General features: G+C 46.2%; 1 protein-coding gene across 9 annotated transcripts in view; it reads left to right on the forward strand.

Annotated features, from left to right (window-relative positions):
* Nucleotides 1–20497, forward strand: part of TANC2 (tetratricopeptide repeat, ankyrin repeat and coiled-coil containing 2) — a 442578-nt gene extending 422081 nt beyond the window's left edge. For 7 of the 9 annotated variants that reach the window (XM_010330283.3, XM_010330285.3, XM_010330286.3 and 4 more), the window contains 7 exons: nucleotides 4507–4682; nucleotides 4989–5121; nucleotides 5660–5689; nucleotides 6525–6616; nucleotides 8517–8663; nucleotides 11120–11220; nucleotides 12839–20497. In XM_010330283.3, coding sequence (XP_010328585.1) covers nucleotides 4507–4682; nucleotides 4989–5121; nucleotides 5660–5689; nucleotides 6525–6616; nucleotides 8517–8663; nucleotides 11120–11220; nucleotides 12839–14804 — 2645 coding nt within the window. In that variant the 3' untranslated portion in view covers nucleotides 14805–20497. The remainder of the gene's footprint in view (nucleotides 1–4506; nucleotides 4683–4988; nucleotides 5122–5659; nucleotides 5690–6524; nucleotides 6617–8516; nucleotides 8664–11119; nucleotides 11221–12838) is intronic. The other 2 variants (XM_010330284.3, XM_003942429.4) reach the window with 1 other exon arrangement.
* Nucleotides 20498–21412: the final 915 nt, after the last annotated feature.

Genomic DNA, 21412 nt, shown 5'->3' on the forward strand with positions numbered 1-21412 from the left:
TGTGTTTCCTCAGACTCAGACTCAAGACTGGGTCAGAATCAGAGAGTTGCTCTTACAGGTTGTAAAGTGGCTCTTGGTTCCCCCATATAAGCTACCAAACAAATTTGCCTTCATATCTATCTATCTTCATTTCTACTGGGGAAGGCAGGAAAGAGGAAGGATTGCCTAGATTCTGAAGATAAGTTGTGTCAGGAGTAAATACTCCAGAACAAACCAAGTCCACTGAAAGAGGCGGGACCTCTTGAGCTACTGATAACCTTTAGATAGATAGCTGCAAAGTACCTGTCATGTGCCAGTAGAGGCTCCGTGGCCACAGATTCCAGGTATTTCTTTCTTTCACCAATGGAGAGATTTTCTCCTTTGGACTGTTTCATTTTTTTCCCGCCCTTAAGAATTCAACAAAGATTTATTTAGTCTATGTCATTAGCATAAATAGTTCCTATACTAGGAACTATGAGTAGTTCTGATGTTTTTTAAATTAATGCACTATAATCTGTGCCCTCAAAGGGTCTATAATGTGGCAAGGAAGAGATAAAGCAAAGATAAATACCTTAAAAAGCAGAGAATCCCAAGTGCTCTGATAAAGGGGTACTTTGAGTTAGACTAGGACAGGCTTTGAAATTCGAATAGGAAAAATGTTCTAGATTTAGGGAGAGGGCGTAACATAGATGAAAGGCCAAAGAGGAGTCACAGGTTTGGAGAAATAATGCAAACTGTCTAGTAAAGTATAAGAGGACTACAGAAAGTAAAACTGCAAAGGTATATGGAAAGAAATGGAAAAGGACCATGTTAAAAGAATCTGGACTTAATTCTAAAAGAATCTGGGGAGGCTTTAAAATTTTTTAAATAAGGAATTGATGCCAGAGTTATGCTTTAAAAACAGTCACTCTGGCGGTATTTGATAAAGTGGTTCCTGTTTCTGTGAGCAGTAGATTTGATAAAGGAGCAGGAGATCAGTTAGGAAGCCATTGTAATGAAACAGATGAGGCATAAAGAGGTCCTAACCCAAGGACAGTAGCTTTCAGAACAGAAGAGAAGGGCTCTATGTGCAAGAGGTGTTGTGGATATGAAGTCTGAGTAGATGTAGGAAGTAAGGATAGAAGAGTTAAAGATAACTCCAGAGTTGCACGATGGATGTTTGGGAGAATTGTGATTTCATTAACTGCATGAGAGAGAAAAGAAGATTGCAAATTGGATTTTGGAAGTATTTAACATATTATGGATTTGTTTCATATGTAACTCCTTTTAATTTCTTATCTTTGGAAAAATCAGTTTCTTTAATATACATCCAGAACTTTCTTATCCTACTTTTTCCACCATTGAAGACTTTGTCCAGGGAATTTATAGATGTTGCATCTGAAAAAAAATACTGGATTCTCTTCCATATTTAAATTTATTCCACATTAGAGTCAATGTTTTAATTGCAAACTGTACCATTACCTAAATGGCTCTCATCAGGATTAAGGTATGGTCCCTTCCAGCTTTTCATCCTGCTTTGGGAAACCACAAACTCTACTGACTTCCAGGAATGCAAAGGTGTGGTAGGCTAGATGACTGCTGAGCAAACCCTGAGCCTGCTGTGGCAGGTCCTAAGCTTGAGCTGACATCTGAATCCTGTCCAGCTGAGGGGGCAGCTAAGTGTCCTGGTGCAGTAAGTTGATCTCTGATGTAGTTAAATACGACATACCTACTGTGTGAAAAGAGTTAGGTACTCCTCAAAACTAGCAAATAAATGATAGGCTCCTTGTCATCGAAGGCCTTACAGTCTGGGCCTTAACCAAACGTATATTGGATTTTAGACTGATTACAAGGCATGTCAGGTATGCTTGATTCTTTCAAGTGAAAATAGAAACGTTGGAAACATGCACAATATGAAAGAGTGGGCGGAGAATTTAAAAAGGAAGGTGGAGTTACTGAATAAGGCTGAGGAGTTTAAACTCTGAATTGCTTGTTTGTTGTATTTGTTTTTTGTTTTGTCTTTTTTTAGAGGTAAGGTCTCGCTCCATCACCCAGGCTGGAGTGCAGTGGCCTGATCATAGCTCACTAAAGCCTGGAACTTGTGGGCTCAAGCGATCCTCCCATCTCAGCCTTCCTAGTAGCTAAGACTACAAGCTTACACCACCACAGCTGGCTAATTTTTTTAATTATTTGTAGAGACAGAGTCTTAACCATGTTACTCAGGCTGATCTCAGATTTCTGGCCTCAGGCAATCCTCCCCACCTCAGCCTCCCAAAGTGCTGGGATTGTAGAAAGTCACTCCACCCCACCAGATATTTAATTGACAAGTAAAAATTGTATATGCAGTTATGTGTTGCTTAATCATAGGGATACGTTCAGAGAAATGCATTCTAAGAAATGTGTTCTTAGGTGATTGTCATTTGTAAACATCATACAATGCACTTACACAAACCTAAATGGTATAGCCTACTACACACCTAGGCTACAAACCTGTACAGCCTATTACTGCACTGAGTTACTGTAAACACTTGTAACACAGTGTGGTATCTGTGTAGCTAAACATGTCTAAACATAGACAAGGAACGATATTTATGGTGAACGATATTTATGGTATACACAGGTTGTATATTGTTTCAGAAGCATTTCAGATTTGGGATTTTATTTTTTGCATTTTGACTATTTGCATTATACTTACTGGTTGAACATTACTAACCCAAAAATGTGAAATCCAAAATGCTGCAATGTGTATTTACTTTGAGTTGGCGCTCAAAAAGGTTCAGATTGCGGAGTGTTTCTGATTTTAGATTTTCAGATTAGGGATACTCACGCTGCATACGTATACATTGTGGAATGGCTAAGCTAAGCTACTTTACGTGTGCATTACCTCACACACCCATTTTTCTTCTGGTGAAAATGCTTAAAATGTACTTTCACAGCAATTTTCAATTGTATATTATTAATAACTTTCACTCTGGGCCGGGCATGGTGGCTCAAGCCTGTAATCCCAGCACTTTGGGAGGCCGAGGCGGGTGGATCACGAGGTCGAGAGATCGAGACCATCCTGGTCAACATGGTGAAACCCCGTCTCTACTAAAAATACAAAAAATTAGCTGGGCATGGTGGCGTGTGCCTGTAATCCCAGCTACTCAGGAGGCTGAGGCAGGAGAATTGCCTGAACCCAGGAGGCGGAGGTTGCGGTGAGCCAAGATCGCACCGTTGCACTCCAGCCTGGGTAACAAGAGTGAAACTCCGTCTCAAAATAAATAAATAAATAAAAAATAACTATCACTCTGACTATAGTTAAGAACTATAGAGTAGATTTAGTGTACTAGTTAGTAACTAATACAGTAGATCTCTTGAACTTATTTCTTCTAAGTGAATTTTGTGTCTTTGACCAACATCTCCCCAACCCCCGCTCATCTCCTAGTTTCTGGTAACCACCATTTTATTCTGTGATTCTATGAATTTAACTTTATTAAACTCTAGATTTCCTTCGTGGCCTGAGCTCAGTGTCCTCTCACGTGTTTATTTCCCCCACCTGGGGAGGGAGAAATGGCCTGGTACTGTGATCAGTGACAAACATGTCCTGGACTCCTGTTTGAGGAGACTGTCTCAAAGAGTTAGCACCATTATCAATGGAAAGCTTCTGCTCAGTTCAGAAAACATTCACTGAGCTCCAGTGTAGTGAGGTCGAGGCAGGCGGATCACTTGAGGTCAGGAGTTCAAGACTAGCCTGGCAAACATGGTGAAACCCCGTCTTTTAGTAGGGTGAAACCCTACTAAAAATACAAAAATTGGCCAGAGCTGGTAGTGCATGCTACTTTGGAGGCTGAGGCAGGAGGATTGTCCAATCCCAGGATGTAGAGGTTGCAGTGAGCCGAGATTGGGCCACTGCACTCCAGCCTAGGCAACAGAGCAAGAGTGCATCTCAAGGAAAAAAAAAGAAAAGAAAGAAGAAAATGCTCATTGAGAATTTATTACGTGCAAATGGAATACATAAGAATAGATAAGTAATGGAATAAAGTCAATGGAGTAAGCTGACTTATGTTAAGCATATTTAAGATGAGGTAGCAGTGAACCATGAGAAGCTTCTTAGAGGCAGGAGGATGGAGATAGTTCCTAGAGGATGGGAAGAAGTGAGGCATGTCTCAGGAGAAGAAGAGCTCTTCCACATAGGGAGCAACGTGACCGAGAGTGATGATGCAGGAGGATTTCTGGGAGCCTTGAGAGGCAGTGAACACATCCATTTGGCCGAAGTGGAGGATTCTCACAGGGGAATAATAAAACTTAAGTATAGAGAGTAATTGGGAATAGATTGTGGATAACCTTGAATACCCAATAAAACTGGAATCTGTGTTAGTGAAAGCTTGTAGATGAACTTTTAACAGTTTTATTGAGATACAATTGGTATACCAGGATCAGTCTTAACATGGAAGTAATCCAGAAGCAAGTGGTGTTCTTTGGTGGAGCATGCCCCTTAAACACACTTCCCCGCCTGCTGTGCGTTTCCGTGTCTCCTCAGTCCTGTGCTATCTCTTGCCTTTGCAGGTGCCTCCATTGCTCTCATGGACAAAGAAGGATTGACAGCCCTCAGCTGGGCTTGTTTGAAGGGCCATCTCTCAGTAGTACGTTCTCTGGTGGATAACGGAGCTGCCACAGACCATGCTGACAAGAACGGCCGTACCCCACTGGATCTGGCAGCTTTTTATGGTGATGCTGAGGTGGTGAGTTCCTTTAAACAAGCCTCGGGAGAGAAGGGAGAGGGGCTGTTCTCCATCCATACTAGCTGGGGTCGAAAGTGGAGTGAGATATTGATGACTCCTGATACAGAGCTCTCAGATCTATACCTGCCAGAGAACAGGAATATTCAAATTGCTACTAAAGATCAAGAATGTAGCTAAGGCCTGAAATATCATGGCTATATAGCCTGGTTCAGGCCAGCAGTCGAAGGGCAGGCAGCAGCCAGAGCCCTCGGTGGAACAGTGCTGAGCCATGCCTGTCCTAACTGCTCTGCTTGATCCATGTCCTAGGTCCAGTTCCTGGTAGATCATGGGGCCATGATCGAGCATGTTGACTACAGTGGAATGCGCCCTTTGGATAGGGCCGTGGGGTGCCGGAACACCTCTGTGGTCGTCACTCTTCTGAAGAAAGGAGCCAAGATAGGTAGGAGAAGGGAAGAGGATGTTGGCCATCTGTGCCCAGGGGCCAGACTGGTCCAGTGGTCTGGCTGCCCTGGGTATTTGGTGTGAGCGTATATAGTTCCCCCTCCTCCCTGGCCCAATTATTGTCCAAGTGAACAGAGAGGCTCTTAGCCCAGAGAAAGCGCCATCCGAGCCATGGTCTGCAGTCCCCCGTGTCCAGAACCACATGGTTCTCTACCATGTCCCTTGTAACCTTAGCCAGGAGCACTGCTCTGGCCTCTCAGCACTGCCTCTGTTCCAGCCCCACCCTGTCAGCATCCTGGATCTCTGCACTGCCATGAGCCTTTGCTTTCCCTTGCTCTGAATGTGCTTCAGACTCAAGTCCCTGCTGCTGCTGTCCCAGCTGCTCCCCGAGCCCACAGACCTGTAGATGAGGGTTGGCTGATATGCTGGCTTTGTGCTGCCTGCCTCTCACTGCTGCTTTTTCCTTCTTTTTTTTTTCACCTTCATCCATTTTTTTTTCCTCTCCTACAACTTTTTGTTTTCTCCTTTCTTTGAAGGTTGTCAGACGTTACCGAGTCGCCCACGAGGTATATTTCACCGCTGTCAGCATCAGGCGTGGTCTGATGGCTTGGTCAGCTTTGCCTTCTCCTCTTTGGTTTAGCCTGCATGAGTTCCCTACACCTCTAATCTTTTAATTTACTTCACCTTAAAAGAAGATTTTTTTTAAAGACTGTTGTAGAGAATAACTTGAACTTTTGATAACTAACCTTGAAAAGCATAGTTTGTAAATAATTCAGGCATTTGTAAACTAATCAATTTAACCTTTTTTTTCTTCTTGTGGGTAAAGTCATCCTCAGTAATGTTGGTTTGTTTCACGTCTGATTGACATTCGAATTGTGCTCCTGCTTCAAAGTGAATCCCAGAGGGTCTTAGTTGGTACTTAACCATTTAAGGGAACCTTTAGAACTATTAATGGTTTCCCTTCTGCAAAGTACATATTTTAAAGTTAAGAGGCTAAACATCTGGGGGTTTTGAATCCCAAACCCAAAATAAATTACCCTTTTTGAACTTTTCAAATACTGCAGTAATGCTTAATATAAATCCTTTCTCCCAATTTCCTTATTTAAAATAATTCCAAACTAAGCCATTGCCTGCCCACATGCAGCATGCAGGTTTTGCTGCCCTCACGTGGGGCAGGCTCACATGGTTCCAATATTCTTATTTTAAGGTGAATACAAATCCAACACAGCTTCTTGGCAGTGGGAGTCACTAAAATACTCCCAGGTCTAAAAGATGAGGTCACGATTGTGGAGCAAGTTGTTCTCTCAGCAGAAATTCCCCCAGGGTATTTTTTTCACCTAGCTTCCTACCACCCTTACATTGTATGAGTTTTTTACCCATCATGCATCCTGTACACTACAGGTCCAGCCACATGGGCGATGGCCACCTCCAAGCCAGACATCATGATCATCCTGTTGAGCAAGCTGATGGAAGAGGGGGACATGTTTTATAAGGTGAGGGGAGGGAGGGACACAGTTTCTTCAGAACAGCCACTCACTGTTTCCTACGTGTAGAATATTCCAAAGTCTTGATAATTCTCACCCTTGGTGGTAGAGGCAGAGGGAGAAAACTGTTCCTCAGTGATGGGCTAATGTGTTGGGGATCCTGGGGTTCTGCCTTACCAAGAGAGCAAGAGTAGCCTATACTCGCCTGTAGCTGATCGGCCTGAAGCCCTAGTTTTCCCTGGTCACTAACTGGTGGTTATGTAGATTTTTTACATGGAATCTGCTAGGTAGGATTTGGAGACTCATGGGACAAGTAAAAGTAAAATTACATAGTTTAGCTATTTCCAGTATGTTGATCTTAGCTTTCATACATCATAATATATACGTAGATTACAAAGTATATCGTAACAGTAGCTTATCAGCATCCTTGAGTAAGATAAGGAAACCAAGACAAATAACAATTACAAGATTTGTTTGAAATCATGCACTGAATGACAACAGCAAAAACTGTGGAGTCTTTTTGTACTCACAGTTCAAGCTGAAGTCTCCATACCCTGACACAAATAAACTCCCTTGGTCTATTCCATGTCAAAGCCATTGCACTGTGTTGAGATCAGCTGGATTATCCTCTCCTGAAGGTGCATACAAATCCAAGCCAGTTTTTGGCAGCAGGCATCACTGACACATCCCCAGGCCTAAAAGAGGAAGAATAGTGGTGAAGCATATTATTCTCACCTGTGTCAGGAGTGTACAAGTTCCTAGGAGCAGAATTCTGTCTTCTAAGTACTGTTTGAGTGAGTCTTGGTAATCTAGGACTCGCGGGCTTTCAGGAAGCTTGAGCCCTGGCCCAACCTTGATTCTACATGACTTCAAAGAAGGTCCTCATTATTCTAGATGTCATATTTATAGACTTCACAATGGCATTGCTCTCAGGTTATAACCTGCTTATAGCATAACTTCTGGTATTCTAAGGCAAGGAGTTCTCGTAATGAAAATATGCAGTGCCATTATTGTTCCCCTCAGAATTCTACCTTCAAAGACTCCAAATCTCTCCTTAGTGAATGGTGCTAAGGGAAAAATAAAAGACTGGGATCCCTATGGAGCTGTAACTATAGAGAAGGAACAAAGTGGATAAAGATCAGCAAGAGGGGTGGGAGATGCTGCCTGCATCTTTCTGGGCTCAGCTTATAGCTTTTCAGATACAAAGTGGAAGAAAAGTTGGCCACTGTGGCCAGATGTCTAAAGTGGTCATAGATGTACATCTTGGATAATCCCTCCTACAATATCAGATGGAATCCTAGACTCTAAACTTCACTTCTCTACTGCCATCCTACCATGCCTTTTCCAAAAATGAGGAACACTGATCAGTATTCTTTTATGCAGTGAGATTAGGGAAGCATCTGCTAGACTGCTTTAGCTCCCACATCCTTCATGAGGAAGAAAATGACTTCTAGAGGGCTGGCCAGGTGGAGTGTCAGACCAGCAAAAGAGTTCTCCAGACAAGCCAGAAATGAAGGAAGAGTAATTTAGGAGTGCTTGGGACTAGGAAGTCATGTGTGTCCTAGAGAGATCAGTTCAAGCAAAAGGAGCTTTGAAATGAGCATGGTCAGCCTCTTTGGAATCCGGTTGGGAAGCCAGGGTCCAGGGCCTTCCATTTGCCAAGGCTTTGTCTCCCTGGCTTATATCTTGGGTATTGTCTCAACCTTGGCTTTCCTGCCAGGTGAGTTTCCTTTAGAAAAGACTAGACCCTTCTGCTCTCATCATCAGGGCCAGAACTCCTCTCTAGGCTGGTGTTCGGGAGGGTTAGCCCTTAGTAACAGCTGCTGAGAAGAGGAAGGGAGTGGGGACCACACTTTCTCAGCTGTTCAGCAGACCAACTCTGTGTTTCACCATCTTGTGCTCCCATTAGAAAGGTAAAGTAAAGGAAGCTGCCCAGCGCTACCAGTACGCCCTGAAGAAGTTCCCTAGAGAAGGGTTTGGTGAGGACCTGAAAACTTTCCGGGAACTAAAGGTGTCTCTCCTCCTCAACCTCTCTCGGTGTCGCAGGAAAATGAACGTAAGTCCCTGTCACCCCAGCTCCTTTTTGCAGTCCTGGAAGCTGATAGCCCACGTCACTCACTAGCTTTTACCAGGCCCTGAAATCCTCCTCTGCCCCATTTGGAACTTGGTTGTCCTTCACAGAGCACTGACATTTGCGATTCGAAAGAAATCAAGTCGAAGTACAATCTGCATCTCAAACTGTAAAGAAGTCAATGCTGCGAGGACTTTGCAGCTTTCTGAATGTTCATCATTTCACTGAAAATGATGAGAATACCATCTTCCCCACCCCCATACCACCAAATCAGTGTTCTGGTCTTTGGGAAAATGTGAGAGCAGTGGCCACTAGAATTCCAGTTGCAATCAGATAGGAGTTTAGTCACTACTTTCAGTATATTCCCTTGTCATTTGAAGAAGGGCTAAGAAGAGGGCTCGGGACCGTGGTCTTGAAGGTTAATTTCTGAGGCTATTCTTAAACTTTTTGCCAATTTCCTCATCTTTGTGTCCCAGCACACCATGTCCCTTCTTGTCCTAGAGGAAATCTCAGAACTCCCCTCTGGACCTTTATCGTCTCCCTGGTAGGCCTTGGTCCTTCCTGCCTGCCTTACAGACCCATCTCAGATGCCTTCAGCCCCTGCCCCTTCACATAAAGACACTCCAAGCCAAGAACCCGTGCTCAGATTTTGGGAATAGCTAAGATTGTGTCAGGAGTCTCTGACATCCACCAGCCTGAGGTCTCATAGTTCTTCAGGAGATAAAAATAATCCAAGCCAAACAGATGTGTTGATCAATTAAAAACTCAGCTGGGAAGAAGCAAGATTTAAACCTCACGGCCAAAGGTCTTCCAGAAAGAGGATTTGTGTGTGTAACCTTTAGATTATCCAATCCAGACCCTAAACCCTGACATTGGAAGGAGCCCGAGATAAACCTGACTGTCTCAGAGAACACATCCATGGCCCTCAGGCAGAGTTGTCCCAGGGTACTGAAGGAAGTGGGGACGCGGAAGAGGCCCCCTGGGGAAGGGAGAGGGTGGTAGTCTTGGGAGACAGTGAGGTTCTAATGCCCATGGGGTCTCCCATAAAATGGAAGGAGCAGCACCGAGGCCTCCCCTGGCACCCGCCGGTGAAGACGAGGCACAGCTCAGAAGTTGCTGCCAACCCACTGATCTCTTTCCCCTACCAAATAACAGATTTTTTTTAAATGCCCTCATATTCTCAGGAATAACGATGGTCCCAAAAGAACAAATGAAAGGGTAAGGCTGGAAGCAGAGCAGGGACAGAAGGTGACCCATAAATGACAAAATTCTTTCTAGCTCCACATTTCTTCAAAAGCGGTTAATAATCACCTCCTGGGCCAACGCTGCACCCAGCACCAGACATCCCTCTTCTTAGGTAGAGGATTTCCCATCAACTTTGTAAACTTTTTTTTACCTATGCCCCAGGGCCTTTGTTCTGCCCAAAACCTTGTTTTCTGCCTTAGGGATCATGACTGTAACCAGAGGCTACCAGTACATGCTGTACTGTGGCTCTGACACTAAAAGAAGGGGAAAACCTTCCCTTTTAGCTCAGTATTTAAGGGAATACTAAAACCATAGACTCTGCCTAGTCGGCGTTGTTCCCCACCCCACGGTCTCTGTTCCCAGGGTCCTCAAAGTAAGGATAGCATCCCTGTGAACATCTTCCTCCAGGGACAGCACAGACCCAAGTCACAGCTGGGGCCTTCTCTTGTTTTGTTTTTAAGTGCTTCCTAAGTAAGGAACCAGTTAAGAAAAGGAACAGAGCAGAGAAGCCTCTGTGGAATAGAAAGTGATAATGAGCACCTACTATGTGCCAGGAACTGTGCAATGCTTTTAAATGCTGTATCACACTTGATCCTGCCTCTGGAGTAGGTATAGACAAGAAAATACACAATATGCTCAGGAGTTATGAAGCCAGTCAGAGAATTGAACCCATGCCTGTCTGACACCCCCTCTCCCTCTAGTTTTCCTTTACAGACGTCATCCTCCTGGACTTCACAGGACACCTTCTCACTTGTCCCTTAGAAAGCCAGAGTGCAGTGTATGCAGCAGGAAGGTGTGGGGCTCAGATGAGGGTCCACACGAGGTGTGGACATGGGTGTGTTTGCCTCCTACATGTGTGGATAACTTCAGGAGCTTCACTGGAAAGGGTTGGCCCTTGGCTTCCAGGCTGAGAACTTCATTAGAAAGGCAAAAAGAGGGAAAATCGAAACTATTTTAATATTCTTGGCAGATAAAGTCCAGCGAAAAGTCGCAGGGCTACACACGGCAAAGGCAGAAGAACTTTCAGCCCACAGGCCCCGCGGCTAGAGCCATGTCAGGCCCATCTAGGTCCCAGGTGTTCCATCCATAAATGTCAAAAAAAAAAAAAAAAATGTACAAATAATTTGTTTTATTCCCAAGTTGTCTATTTTTTATATGTCATCAATGACTCATTTGCACACCTATTGTAATGACAGGATTTTGGAATGGCGGAGGAATTTGCTACTAAGGCCCTGGAGCTGAAACCGAAATCTTATGAAGCTTACTATGCGAGAGCAAGGGCAAAACGCAGCAGCAGGTGAGGAGAGAGAGAGAGGGTGAAAGCAAGAGGTCTCTTCTCTGAAAATTTGGCCAAGGCAGTGTCGGCCACCCTGGGGCATATGTACCCAAACCCATCTCTGTCCTTGAGAACGCTCAGGGCCAGGCTTCGGGGATGGCTCCAATAGCCCAGCCCTCAGCTAGAGATCGGCCAGTCTGCTGGGCTTTGGAGACCACAAATGTTTCCCTTTGGGAGAAAAACACTTTTTCACTGGAGAATGGCAGCTTCTTCCAGAAGGCCTCTGCCATATCTCAGGCACTTTCCAACCCCGAAAGCAGCTAGCTTAAAGAGACATCGGTGACTAAAAGAAGTCACTGAAGCAGAGCATCCCACCACCCCTTTCAGAGGGAAAAGTAGGATGGGTCACTTAACATCACAGGCTCCTCTTCCTTTTCCTTTAGGTACTTGGGAAATCCTGGATTATTTATTCTTCCTTCTGGGGCTCTCCTCAAGTCTGGTGGCATCAGACCTCCTTCTCACCTAAATCATCACACCACACACACACACACACACACACACACACACACACACACACACACACACAGAGTCAGGAGGTCCTTGCTGCCAGGATTGAGAGGACCCAAGAGAACACCATTCCACATTCCTCATGCCCATCTGCTGTAGTTTGGATACTGGGTAGGAAAGCTCCCTAGAAGAACCTAGAACCTGCTGTCAGTTATCTTTGTCACTGTCTCTTATGCCTCCTGCCCACACCCTCCTTCTCCCTAGCTGCATGGCAAAGAACTGCTTCAGGTTCACTGCTGTGACCAGGGGCATACGGTCCTGAATATCCCACCCAGGATGAGGCTAGCGATGGTGGCAGCAGTCGCACTCTTATCTAGCTGGGGTAACAAAGTCCTCACAGATGCCTGACTCAAATTCTCTTTCCCTCTGGATCTTTCCTTTTTCACAAGGCCAGTTGCGCCTCTCAGGTGATATTCGTAGAGAAAACGGGGATGTCTCTGACAGTTCATTTCTTCACTGGTAAATTAGTCTCCTGAGAGCTCAGCTCAGCTCCAGCCCCGAGTGGCCTAGTCAGCAAGCCTCATGCCTGCCCCACTTTGATAGAGTAAATGGAGATGCTACAGTTCTGTGGGATGAAGGTTAGAAAGGGCAGAGGACAGGGTTCCTTCCTAGAATAGAACAGGCCTGAAATTTGGAGCTAAAATATTGAGAACATAAAGAAAAACTTCTGCTGGATCAGCAAGATTTTTAAATATTATAGTTTTTTTGTTCCTAAGCTACTTGACAGTGACCCTGTAAATGACAACCCCACCCAACTCTCATACTGCCTTGTGTGCGTTTGGGCTCTAAAACAACTTCCTGAAGGGCCTGGCTGGACTGGCACAATGGGGACATTTCTCCACTATTCCCAGAGAGGCCAGAAGGAAGATGGAGGCTGAATGGGTTAGGGAATCGTTCGGACTCTTCCAGAATGAGTCTATTTCCTTCCCTACAAATCAGACCAAACCAAAACACCCCAGACTCCCACAGACACCACCACAGTCCTCTGAGATAGTGACCGTGTTCTCAGCTCTTGGTGAGTTCTCTGGATTCAGAATAACTCCAGTTCCTATGTTCACATTTTGTCAAGCAGACAGTTTGCAGCAGCCTTAGAGGACCTGAACGAGGCCATCAAGCTGTGTCCAAACAACCGTGAGATCCAGAGACTTCTGATGAGAGTGGAAGAAGAGTGTAGACAGATGCAGCAGCCACAGCAGCCGCAGCCGCAGCCGCCCCCGCCGCAGCCTCAGCAACAGTTGCCGGACGAAGCAGAACCTGAAGCACAGCATGAAGACGTATACTCTGTACAGGATATATTTGAGGAGGAGTACCTGGAACAGGATGTTGAAAATGTTTCCATTGGCCTCCAGACAGAGGCCCGGCCCAGCCAGGGGCTCCCAGTCATCCAGAGCCCACCCTCTTCTCCCCCGCATCGGGACGCAGCCTACATCTCCAGCTCCCCTCTTGGCTCTCATCAGGTTTTTGACTTCCGGTCCAATAGTTCTGTAGGCTCGCCCACTAGACAGAGCTATCAGTCCACCTCACCTGCCCTTTCTCCAACTCATCAGAACTCACATTATAGGCCTAGCCCACCACATACTTCCCCAGCTCATCAGGGAGGATCTTACCGCTTCAGCCCCCCTCCTGTGGGAGGGCAGGGCAAAGAATACCCAAGCCCTCCCCCTTCCCCTCTCCGGAGAGGCCCTCAGTATCGGGCCAGCCCTCCAGCCGAAAGTATGAGTGTCTATAGATCCCAGTCTGGTTCACCCGTGCGCTATCAACAGGAAACAAACGTCAGTCAGCTTCCTGGCAGACCCAAATCTCCATTATCCAAAATGGCCCAGCGGCCCTACCAGATGCCTCAGCTCCCTGTGGCAGTTCCCCAGCAAGGGCTCAGGCTACAGCCTGCCAAGGCCCAGATTGTGAGAAGTAACCAGCCCAGCCCAGCCGTCCATTCAAGCACTGTCATCCCCACTGGAGCCTACGGCCAAGTAGCCCATTCAATGGCGAGTAAATACCAGTCTTCACAAGGAGACATAGGAGTCAGCCAGAGCCGGCTGGTTTATCAAGGGTCAATCGGGGGAATTGTAGGGGATGGCAGGCCAGTGCAGCATGTCCAAGCCAGCCTGAGTGCAGGCGCCATCTGTCAGCACGGAGGCTTGACCAAAGAGGATCTTCCACAGCGACCTTCCTCAGCATACCGAGGTGGCGTGAGATACAGCCAGACACCACAGATCGGACGCAGCCAGTCAGCCTCCTATTACCCAGTCTGTCACTCAAAACTAGATCTGGAGCGTTCCTCCAGCCAACTAGGTTCCCCTGATGTGTCACATTTAATCAGAAGACCTATTAGCGTCAACCCTAACGAAATCAAACCCCACCCGCCAACTCCCAGGCCATTGTTGCACTCCCAAAGTGTAGGCCTTCGCTTCTCTCCATCTAGCAATAGTATCTCCTCCACCTCCAACCTAACTCCGACCTTCCGGCCATCTTCTTCCATCCAGCAAATGGAGATCCCACTGAAACCGGCGTATGAGAGGTCATGTGATGAGCTGTCGCCAGTGTCTCCCACTCAAGGAGGTTACCCCAGTGAGCCCACCCGATCCAGGACCACACCATTCATGGGGATCATAGATAAAACCGCACGGACTCAGCAGTACCCCCACCTCCACCAGCAGAATCGGACCTGGGCAGTGTCGTCCGTGGATACCGTCCTGAGTCCCACGTCTCCAGGCAACCTGCCTCAGCCCGAGTCCTTCAGTCCACCATCATCCATCAGCAACATTGCCTTTTATAACAAAACCAACAATGCACAGAATGGCCATTTGCTGGAGGACGATTATTACAGCCCCCATGGGATGCTGGCTAACGGGTCTCGCGGAGACCTCCTAGAGCGAGTCAGCCAGGCCTCCTCCTATCCCGATGTGAAGGTAGCTCGGACTCTACCTGTGGCTCAGGCATACCAGGACAACCTGTACAGGCAGCTGTCCCGAGACTCTCGGCAAGGGCAGACATCCCCTATCAAACCAAAGAGACCGTTTGTGGAGTCTAATGTTTAAAAGACGTTTTGTTGGAGTGAGGCCCATATGTTTTCACTGCACATTTTCAGGCTTGGTTTCCACATTTGAGGTAGTTCTCTGGCTTAATTTCTCATGTAGTTTCTGTGTGGTGTTCAGAGGTGGCAGCCCACATGCTGAAATCCTTTGCATGCAGCCGACTGGGAAGCTGGCCTCCAGTGAGCCAGGACTTCAGTTTCTCTTGTCTGTGCCCAGCCACATGCTCTCCCCCTCTCTTCAGATGCCAACGAGGAGATTTTTGTGCCGTGTGCTTTAACCCAGGGAGATCAGACACACTGGTCAGCTTTTTCCAGGAGACAATCGCTTTCACTGTTGTTGTTGTGTAAATGTCTTTTTCCTTTTTTAAAAAATAAGGTGTTATTGTTTGTTTTATTCTAGAAACTTTAGAAAAGAGTGTGTTGCCCCATTGCCTTCGCGTTCTTAGCCAGTGGCACCCACAGCCAGCCGCGGGCATTCTCCCCAGACTGCCAGCTCCCTGCAGCCACCAGGTCTACGGTGTGCGTTAGGAAGACTGCTGGTCTTTCTAGAGGGGGTAAAAGGATGAGAGAGAGAAGTCTGCTGAATTGGAAGAAAACCCCAATATAATTATGTGAAATGTCACTACATTGATTTTCCAAGAGGCATTTTAGGAACATTTAAAAAACAACCAGCCCTTTAAATATTGCAGCCAGCCAAGAAAATTAGATGAGAATTGTGGCTCTTTTAAGGGAATTCACTGAGAGTTATTCTCTGTTTTTAGCCAACAATTAACCACTGAAAGCTGCTGCTTTTTCAGGGTGGGGGAGGGAATAAATACATAGAAAAACAAAAAAAAAAGGATTGTTCCGGATTCTTGGTAAAAGGCTATAAGAAGTCCGTCCTGGTGACATACACTTTTTAGATCCTGATACATCACTGTCATTCTCCACAAAAAGGAAACTCTTCCCGAAGGCTGGGTGGTGCAACAGTCTCGTTAGCTGGATCTTCACCTACAGCCAGATTTTGTTCTACTGGCCCTCTTTCTTTCAACCCTGGTGGTATCATACAAAAATTGATTCTTTCAGAAGCAAATTTGAATCTTTGGGACCAAAAGACTGATTCCCAGTGTTTCCACCCAGGGCCAGGCCAGTCGTTGTCTAATTCCGTTTTGAGGTGTGTGGTTTCATTATCTATTATTACAGGAACTGTTTCTTTTCTTCTTCTAGGAGTATTTATGAATGTGATATTTTAAAGTCAGACACAGCAAAAAGTGTTTCAGGGTGAAGAAAGACCCCTTTCAGCCCGTTTTCTAGCCCTGGGTGGGGACACGAGCTAGACCGCAAGCTTCTGATCTGGCCACTCTACACATCTTCTAGGTCTCGTGGTCATTTGGTAGGCTGACCTTCAAGTGAGGCCACTATTGAGAGAATAGCAGGAACACTGAAGCCACAGCCTTAGCACAGGCCTGGTACTGGCTATGTATCAGCTCTTACAACTAAACAACTCAACCCAACAAACTAAGCAACTAAAGTGAAACAAAGGAGCATTAGTTCTCTGTTACAGGAATCCTTCTGCTCCTGTTAGTAAAGGGCTGCAGGAAGGCCAGTTTCCTGAATAAACATCCAGCTGTGACCAGACCCGTTCGTAATAGTATGTTGCCCTCTGAAGGGGTCATTAAGACACAGGGAGCAGGAACCTGAGATCAGAACCACTTCTTTACTAATTCAGATTCTGCCAAATAGACGGACCTCTTCACCCCCAAACCTAAAACAGGCCAGGATTTGTCTCTCTCTGCTGGAAGCAAACAGCTGGGCTAACTCAAGCCCCAGCCTCTTCCCACCCTCCCTGCTGCCTGAGGACCATCTCCTCAGTTAGACCAGGGTGGGCCTCAGCATTCTCTCCCATCTCTGCGGCCCTCTCCCCCCCACACCGGGAAGATGAAACACATAGCGCTAGCGGCAGCCTCTAGCCAGGAGCCCAGTGGCCTCTCAGATCCCTTTTGGTCAGCTCTCAGCACTGCTGGCCTCTGCATCTTAGTCCTTATATCCGCCTCCCCCTGAGGAGCCACCGCATTTTGAAGAATTTCTCAGCGTCTGTTAGAAAAGTGCCCCTGCTCATTTGGAACATCACATATCCACCCATCACATGTCCAAGCGAATGAGCAGGTCCTGTAGCTTTACAAATATGCCACTGATGCCACTTCTCCCCAGGGTGTCTCAGTTTTCCAGGACAAAAAGGAGATATAGGGTCTGTACCCTATTGGGCAAAATACCTAAAATGTCAACAGTCAGATGCACTTTTTTTGCCATCTTAAGAAGTATCATTTTTGCCATTATAAGAAGGAGTAAGTATCACTGCTGCGTGCCCGTTGTTTTTGACTAGAAAATGCCAACCAGAGCTTGTTGGGGCAGGAGACATTTTTACTTATAAGCAGACTGTGCCCTGTTTGCTACTTCACTGCCATGGGACGATCTGAGTACTGTATTTCAGAGCTGCCCCTTCCCCAGCAGCGAACACTCGCTGAGTCCTTGTCTGGCTTCAGGTGGGAGGAAATGTTTCAGACGAAACTGGTAAGTTCCACTCACTCAAGTCCTGTCACCCTGAAATGAGGACAGAGGTGACAAACTTCTGCTTAATAGGTTTCTCACCAAATTGTATGTTCCATTTGCCCAGAATTCTTGCACTAGTGGGTTTCTATCACATCATGTCTATAAATGGGTGCACTTTACTGTTTGAATTTGTAACTCTGATAAATACTGGATATTTAAGTGTAATGTCTTCATTAGAAAATAGCAGAATCGCTCTTGTCTTTTAGTGTATTTTTCAAGAAAAAAAATAAGGAAAAGAAAGACATCAAGCAGTGGATCACAACATTTATAGCACAAGAAATAACTGTTGTATATAAGCATCAAAAAGATTAAGAATTTTTTAATACAAAAAATATTTGCAGTGATTTTAAAGTGCTTTTCCAGCAATGTTCTTAGGGACTCCTGAGACACGGTTACTTTATCTACTGGATCAGTAAGGCACACAATTAACAATTAACAATTAATGTTTATTTACAAAGTAAAGGGAAAACCTGTGTAACATGAGAATTTGGCATGACAAAATGGAGACCATTTTGTATCTGCTGTTGTATCTTGTCCGGGTTGCAGATGTGCACTATTAAAGCCCCAAGTTAATAGAGCACAAACCCTTCTCGTTCCTCTCCCACGTGCCCCTCTTTTTAGATGTGTATAACTTAAACTCGATGGCTCAGGAAAATCCCATTAATTAGAATCATGTACAGTACCCCAGGTTGTTGTCCAGATACACAAGTTTGCTAATGTAGTTAAGCCTGGATTATTAAACACTTTTCCTAAATTATTGTAAACAGAACAGCTTAGAGAAAGGTATTCTCAGTCCTTATATTGTATAGTAGTTTATGAACCCCTATCTAAATATTGGTATTTTTATATTCCAGAGATGTACCCAATAGAAAAATTAAAAAATAATCGGTATCTAATTTAATATCCATAAGTATTTTTCCTTAGATTTTAGTCATATTACAGTGGGCTACGTGGACGTCACTTGTGCTTCACCGTAGTTTACCACTAGGTGTCACTGTGGCTCTGCACGGCGCTTGTTTTGTAGCGAAGAACCGCAGCGTCTCCTCAGGAGAGAGGAGCTGCTTCCAGGGCAACAGGCAGGCAGGCTCAGAAGTTCAGGAGAAGGGAACAGAGGCCTGGAAGGGGTCTTCATGCATCTATGCCAGTTGTGCAAGGCGAACTCTTGGAACACTACATGTTTTGGACTTCAGCCAGGCAGAGGCTGGGAGAAGGGTGACCAGAGCTCCCTCGCTCTGGTGGCGGGATGGGTACATGGAGAAGCCCCTTCTTCCCCATGAGCCTCCCTCCTCTCAGTTCCTCTCAGCCTCCAGCTTTTATCACTACAGAAGCGTCACAGTTGGGTGGTTTGATTCAGAGATAGTTATTTTTCTACTGCAGCAATGCCTTGGACAAAACCAGTGCTCACTGAATCTTTGCCACAAAATGGAACAGGCTATCCCAAGGGGCAAGAGGTGCCCACCCCGTGCCCGGCCTCCTCTTGATGCTCCCAGTGCCCAGCAGCCTCACCCACCCTGCCTGTCTGTTCCTGGGCTGTCCTTTTCTCAAGAAAGCGACCTGCGAAGGCAGCCGGCTGCTGCCTCCACACGGAGGGCTGTGTGGTCCTGCTGCTTGCTCACTGGGAGGTGCGGCTCTTTCTCCTCTTCCTCTAGGAATTCCAGACCGACCATCCACCATGACTAACAACAACGACAAAGGGCTTAGGGGTAAGAGCTACCTACAAAGATATGTCATGGAACCCTTCACCATGCAATGCCTTGAACTCAGCTCTGGCTGCTCCCAAGAAAAGGTGGCTGGCTGGGGGCCCGGACACAAGCACAATGGGGCTGGTGGAGCCACTGTGCAGCGCTACTTGAATAATCACTGGGTTTTCATCAACTCCTTTTGTCATACAGACCACTCAAGGGCTGAAGTGTTGGTAACCTTCATTTCGGTGTCCAAAGCCTCACAGCCGCTGAGCCACCCTCAGGTGGTGGCCACAGTCAGAGCTTTGAAAGTTAGTACCAAATGAACGCATAATTGGACACCAAAAATCAAGTGTTACTTTCATGTTTCCTCACCCTGTCATCTCATTGCCTCCTGCTGACTTGGATTCCGACGCTGAGCTGACCTGCCAGGCGGCCGCTGGATGCTAGAGATGCAGGCCAGCGCCACGCTTGTCTTTCCAGATAGACCTACTCTGTGGAACGGAAGTGCCCTAGCTGCTTTGTTTCTGTAGCACTTGCTGGCTGAATTTTTCTTTTGCTAATTGGTAACCAGAAAGTCTGGTTAGATGGGGCTCAACTCACTCCCTTTGGTCCCCAGAGCCAGACAAGAGTTCATTCTGGAAAATTCAGTACTTGAATGTACCTGCCTTATTGCATACCAATTTACTTGGGGGGGGGGGGGGGGGGGAATAGAGATGCCGGCTCCAGATCTCCACTCCATTCACAGGTTATTTTGGAAATCCTGTAAGTTACGCTTCCTGTTCTGGTTTTGTTTTGGTTTTTGTTTCCTTTGGCTGATTCCTGCTGAGTGAGGCCAGTTCCTCATCAGGCTCAGGGCAGGTGCCGTTTTCTGACATGGCCTCCTTTCCATCTAGCACAGCATCTTTGTCTCTGTTCTGTCTCCTCCAAATCCAAGATGATTTTCATTAGTACAGACATGTACAGTCTACAGTTAAAGAGTGATTTGTACTAATATGATTTTGATTCTTCCTCCTCTTTGCTGTCCTTTCAAGACACTTGCTGGAAAAAGCTTTAATGCACTTAGTTTTCCTTTAGGTTTTCTATGACTCAGATGTAAAGGACTTTCTCTGTACAGTATATTACCCAGTGCATGTTTGTTCTCTATCCTAATATACTGAACACCACACAGTTGTGAACTCGTGCAGTGGGGATGTCCCGCACCCAACAGAGGCATCCAGCCCCCTGTGTAAAAGGAAAGACATTTTCCTTTGCTGTACTTGCTTGAGCAGTTTTCTTGTCTGTACATGTGAGCTGTGTGAGATAGATGTGAAAAGTTCAAATGAATGCATTTTCCTGCCCCATGTATACAGATTATCATCTGTACAATGAACTGTATGTATGAAAGCAAATGTACTTATTTATAAATGGCTAACACTTGGAAAAACATGGTGGTGTGATGCTTTTCTCCTTCCGTTACAGTCTCTGCAGAGAGTTGGCTTTTACACTGGTCCTCATGAGGATGCCATCATGGGGGAGGCGACTTCCCCCAGGAGGAATTGGGCAGGTTAGGGCTAAGGCCAAATTCCTGGTGATTTGGTCGGCCTCTTGTGGGACTTTCAGAGTCACCCCTTTGTGCATTTATTTCCTGAGTCACATTACTGAGCGCCTCCTCTCCTCTCAGAGTTGGACACTGTGACAGGCCCTCAAGAGAGCTGTGGATAAGAGACGCCATTCTGAGGACCTGTCAGCACAGGCTTGTGACACTTGTCGAGAAAGGGAGGCTTTTTCTCCAGCCAACCAAGGGAGCACTGAGCTTGTTTCATTTTGTAGCTGAAGCTGCACCTGATAAGCCACCCTACCAAAACCCAAGGCTGAGGAGGGCTGCCAGCTTGAGTGGTTACATTTCAGACTGCATCCCCAAGAGGGTAGCGAGCAGGGGTACAGCTCGCACTGTAGACCCAATGGCTTGGCTGCAGCTGGAGGCCCACCGCTTCCAGGGGCTTTGTGTTTTCATCAGACATCTGGTCGAACTCCAGTCCTCACCATACAGAGAGCTAGGCAGCCGCACTGTGTGTGGAAAAGTGGCAGGTTTCTTGCAACTGGCTGGAGACTCAATACCTTCTAAAGGGAAGAGGAGGGAATAGCACTGAGTCTGCAGCCTTTCCTAACTGCTACCTCTGTGTTTACTTGAGGGACAAGCAAGGAAGGAGACCACTTCCTCTAGCCATCAGATTTGTGCTAAACAAACATTTCTACTGTGCAACTACCTGCATTTCCCAAAGCCTGGGAAACTCCAGGCTACACAGTCGGCCCAGCCTGGACGCCACAATTGCCTTCAAAGAGTAGGGAGGACTCTGGC

This window comes from Saimiri boliviensis, chromosome 17, assembly GCF_048565385.1.
Source record: "Saimiri boliviensis isolate mSaiBol1 chromosome 17, mSaiBol1.pri, whole genome shotgun sequence".
NCBI lineage: Eukaryota > Metazoa > Chordata > Mammalia > Primates > Cebidae > Saimiri > Saimiri boliviensis.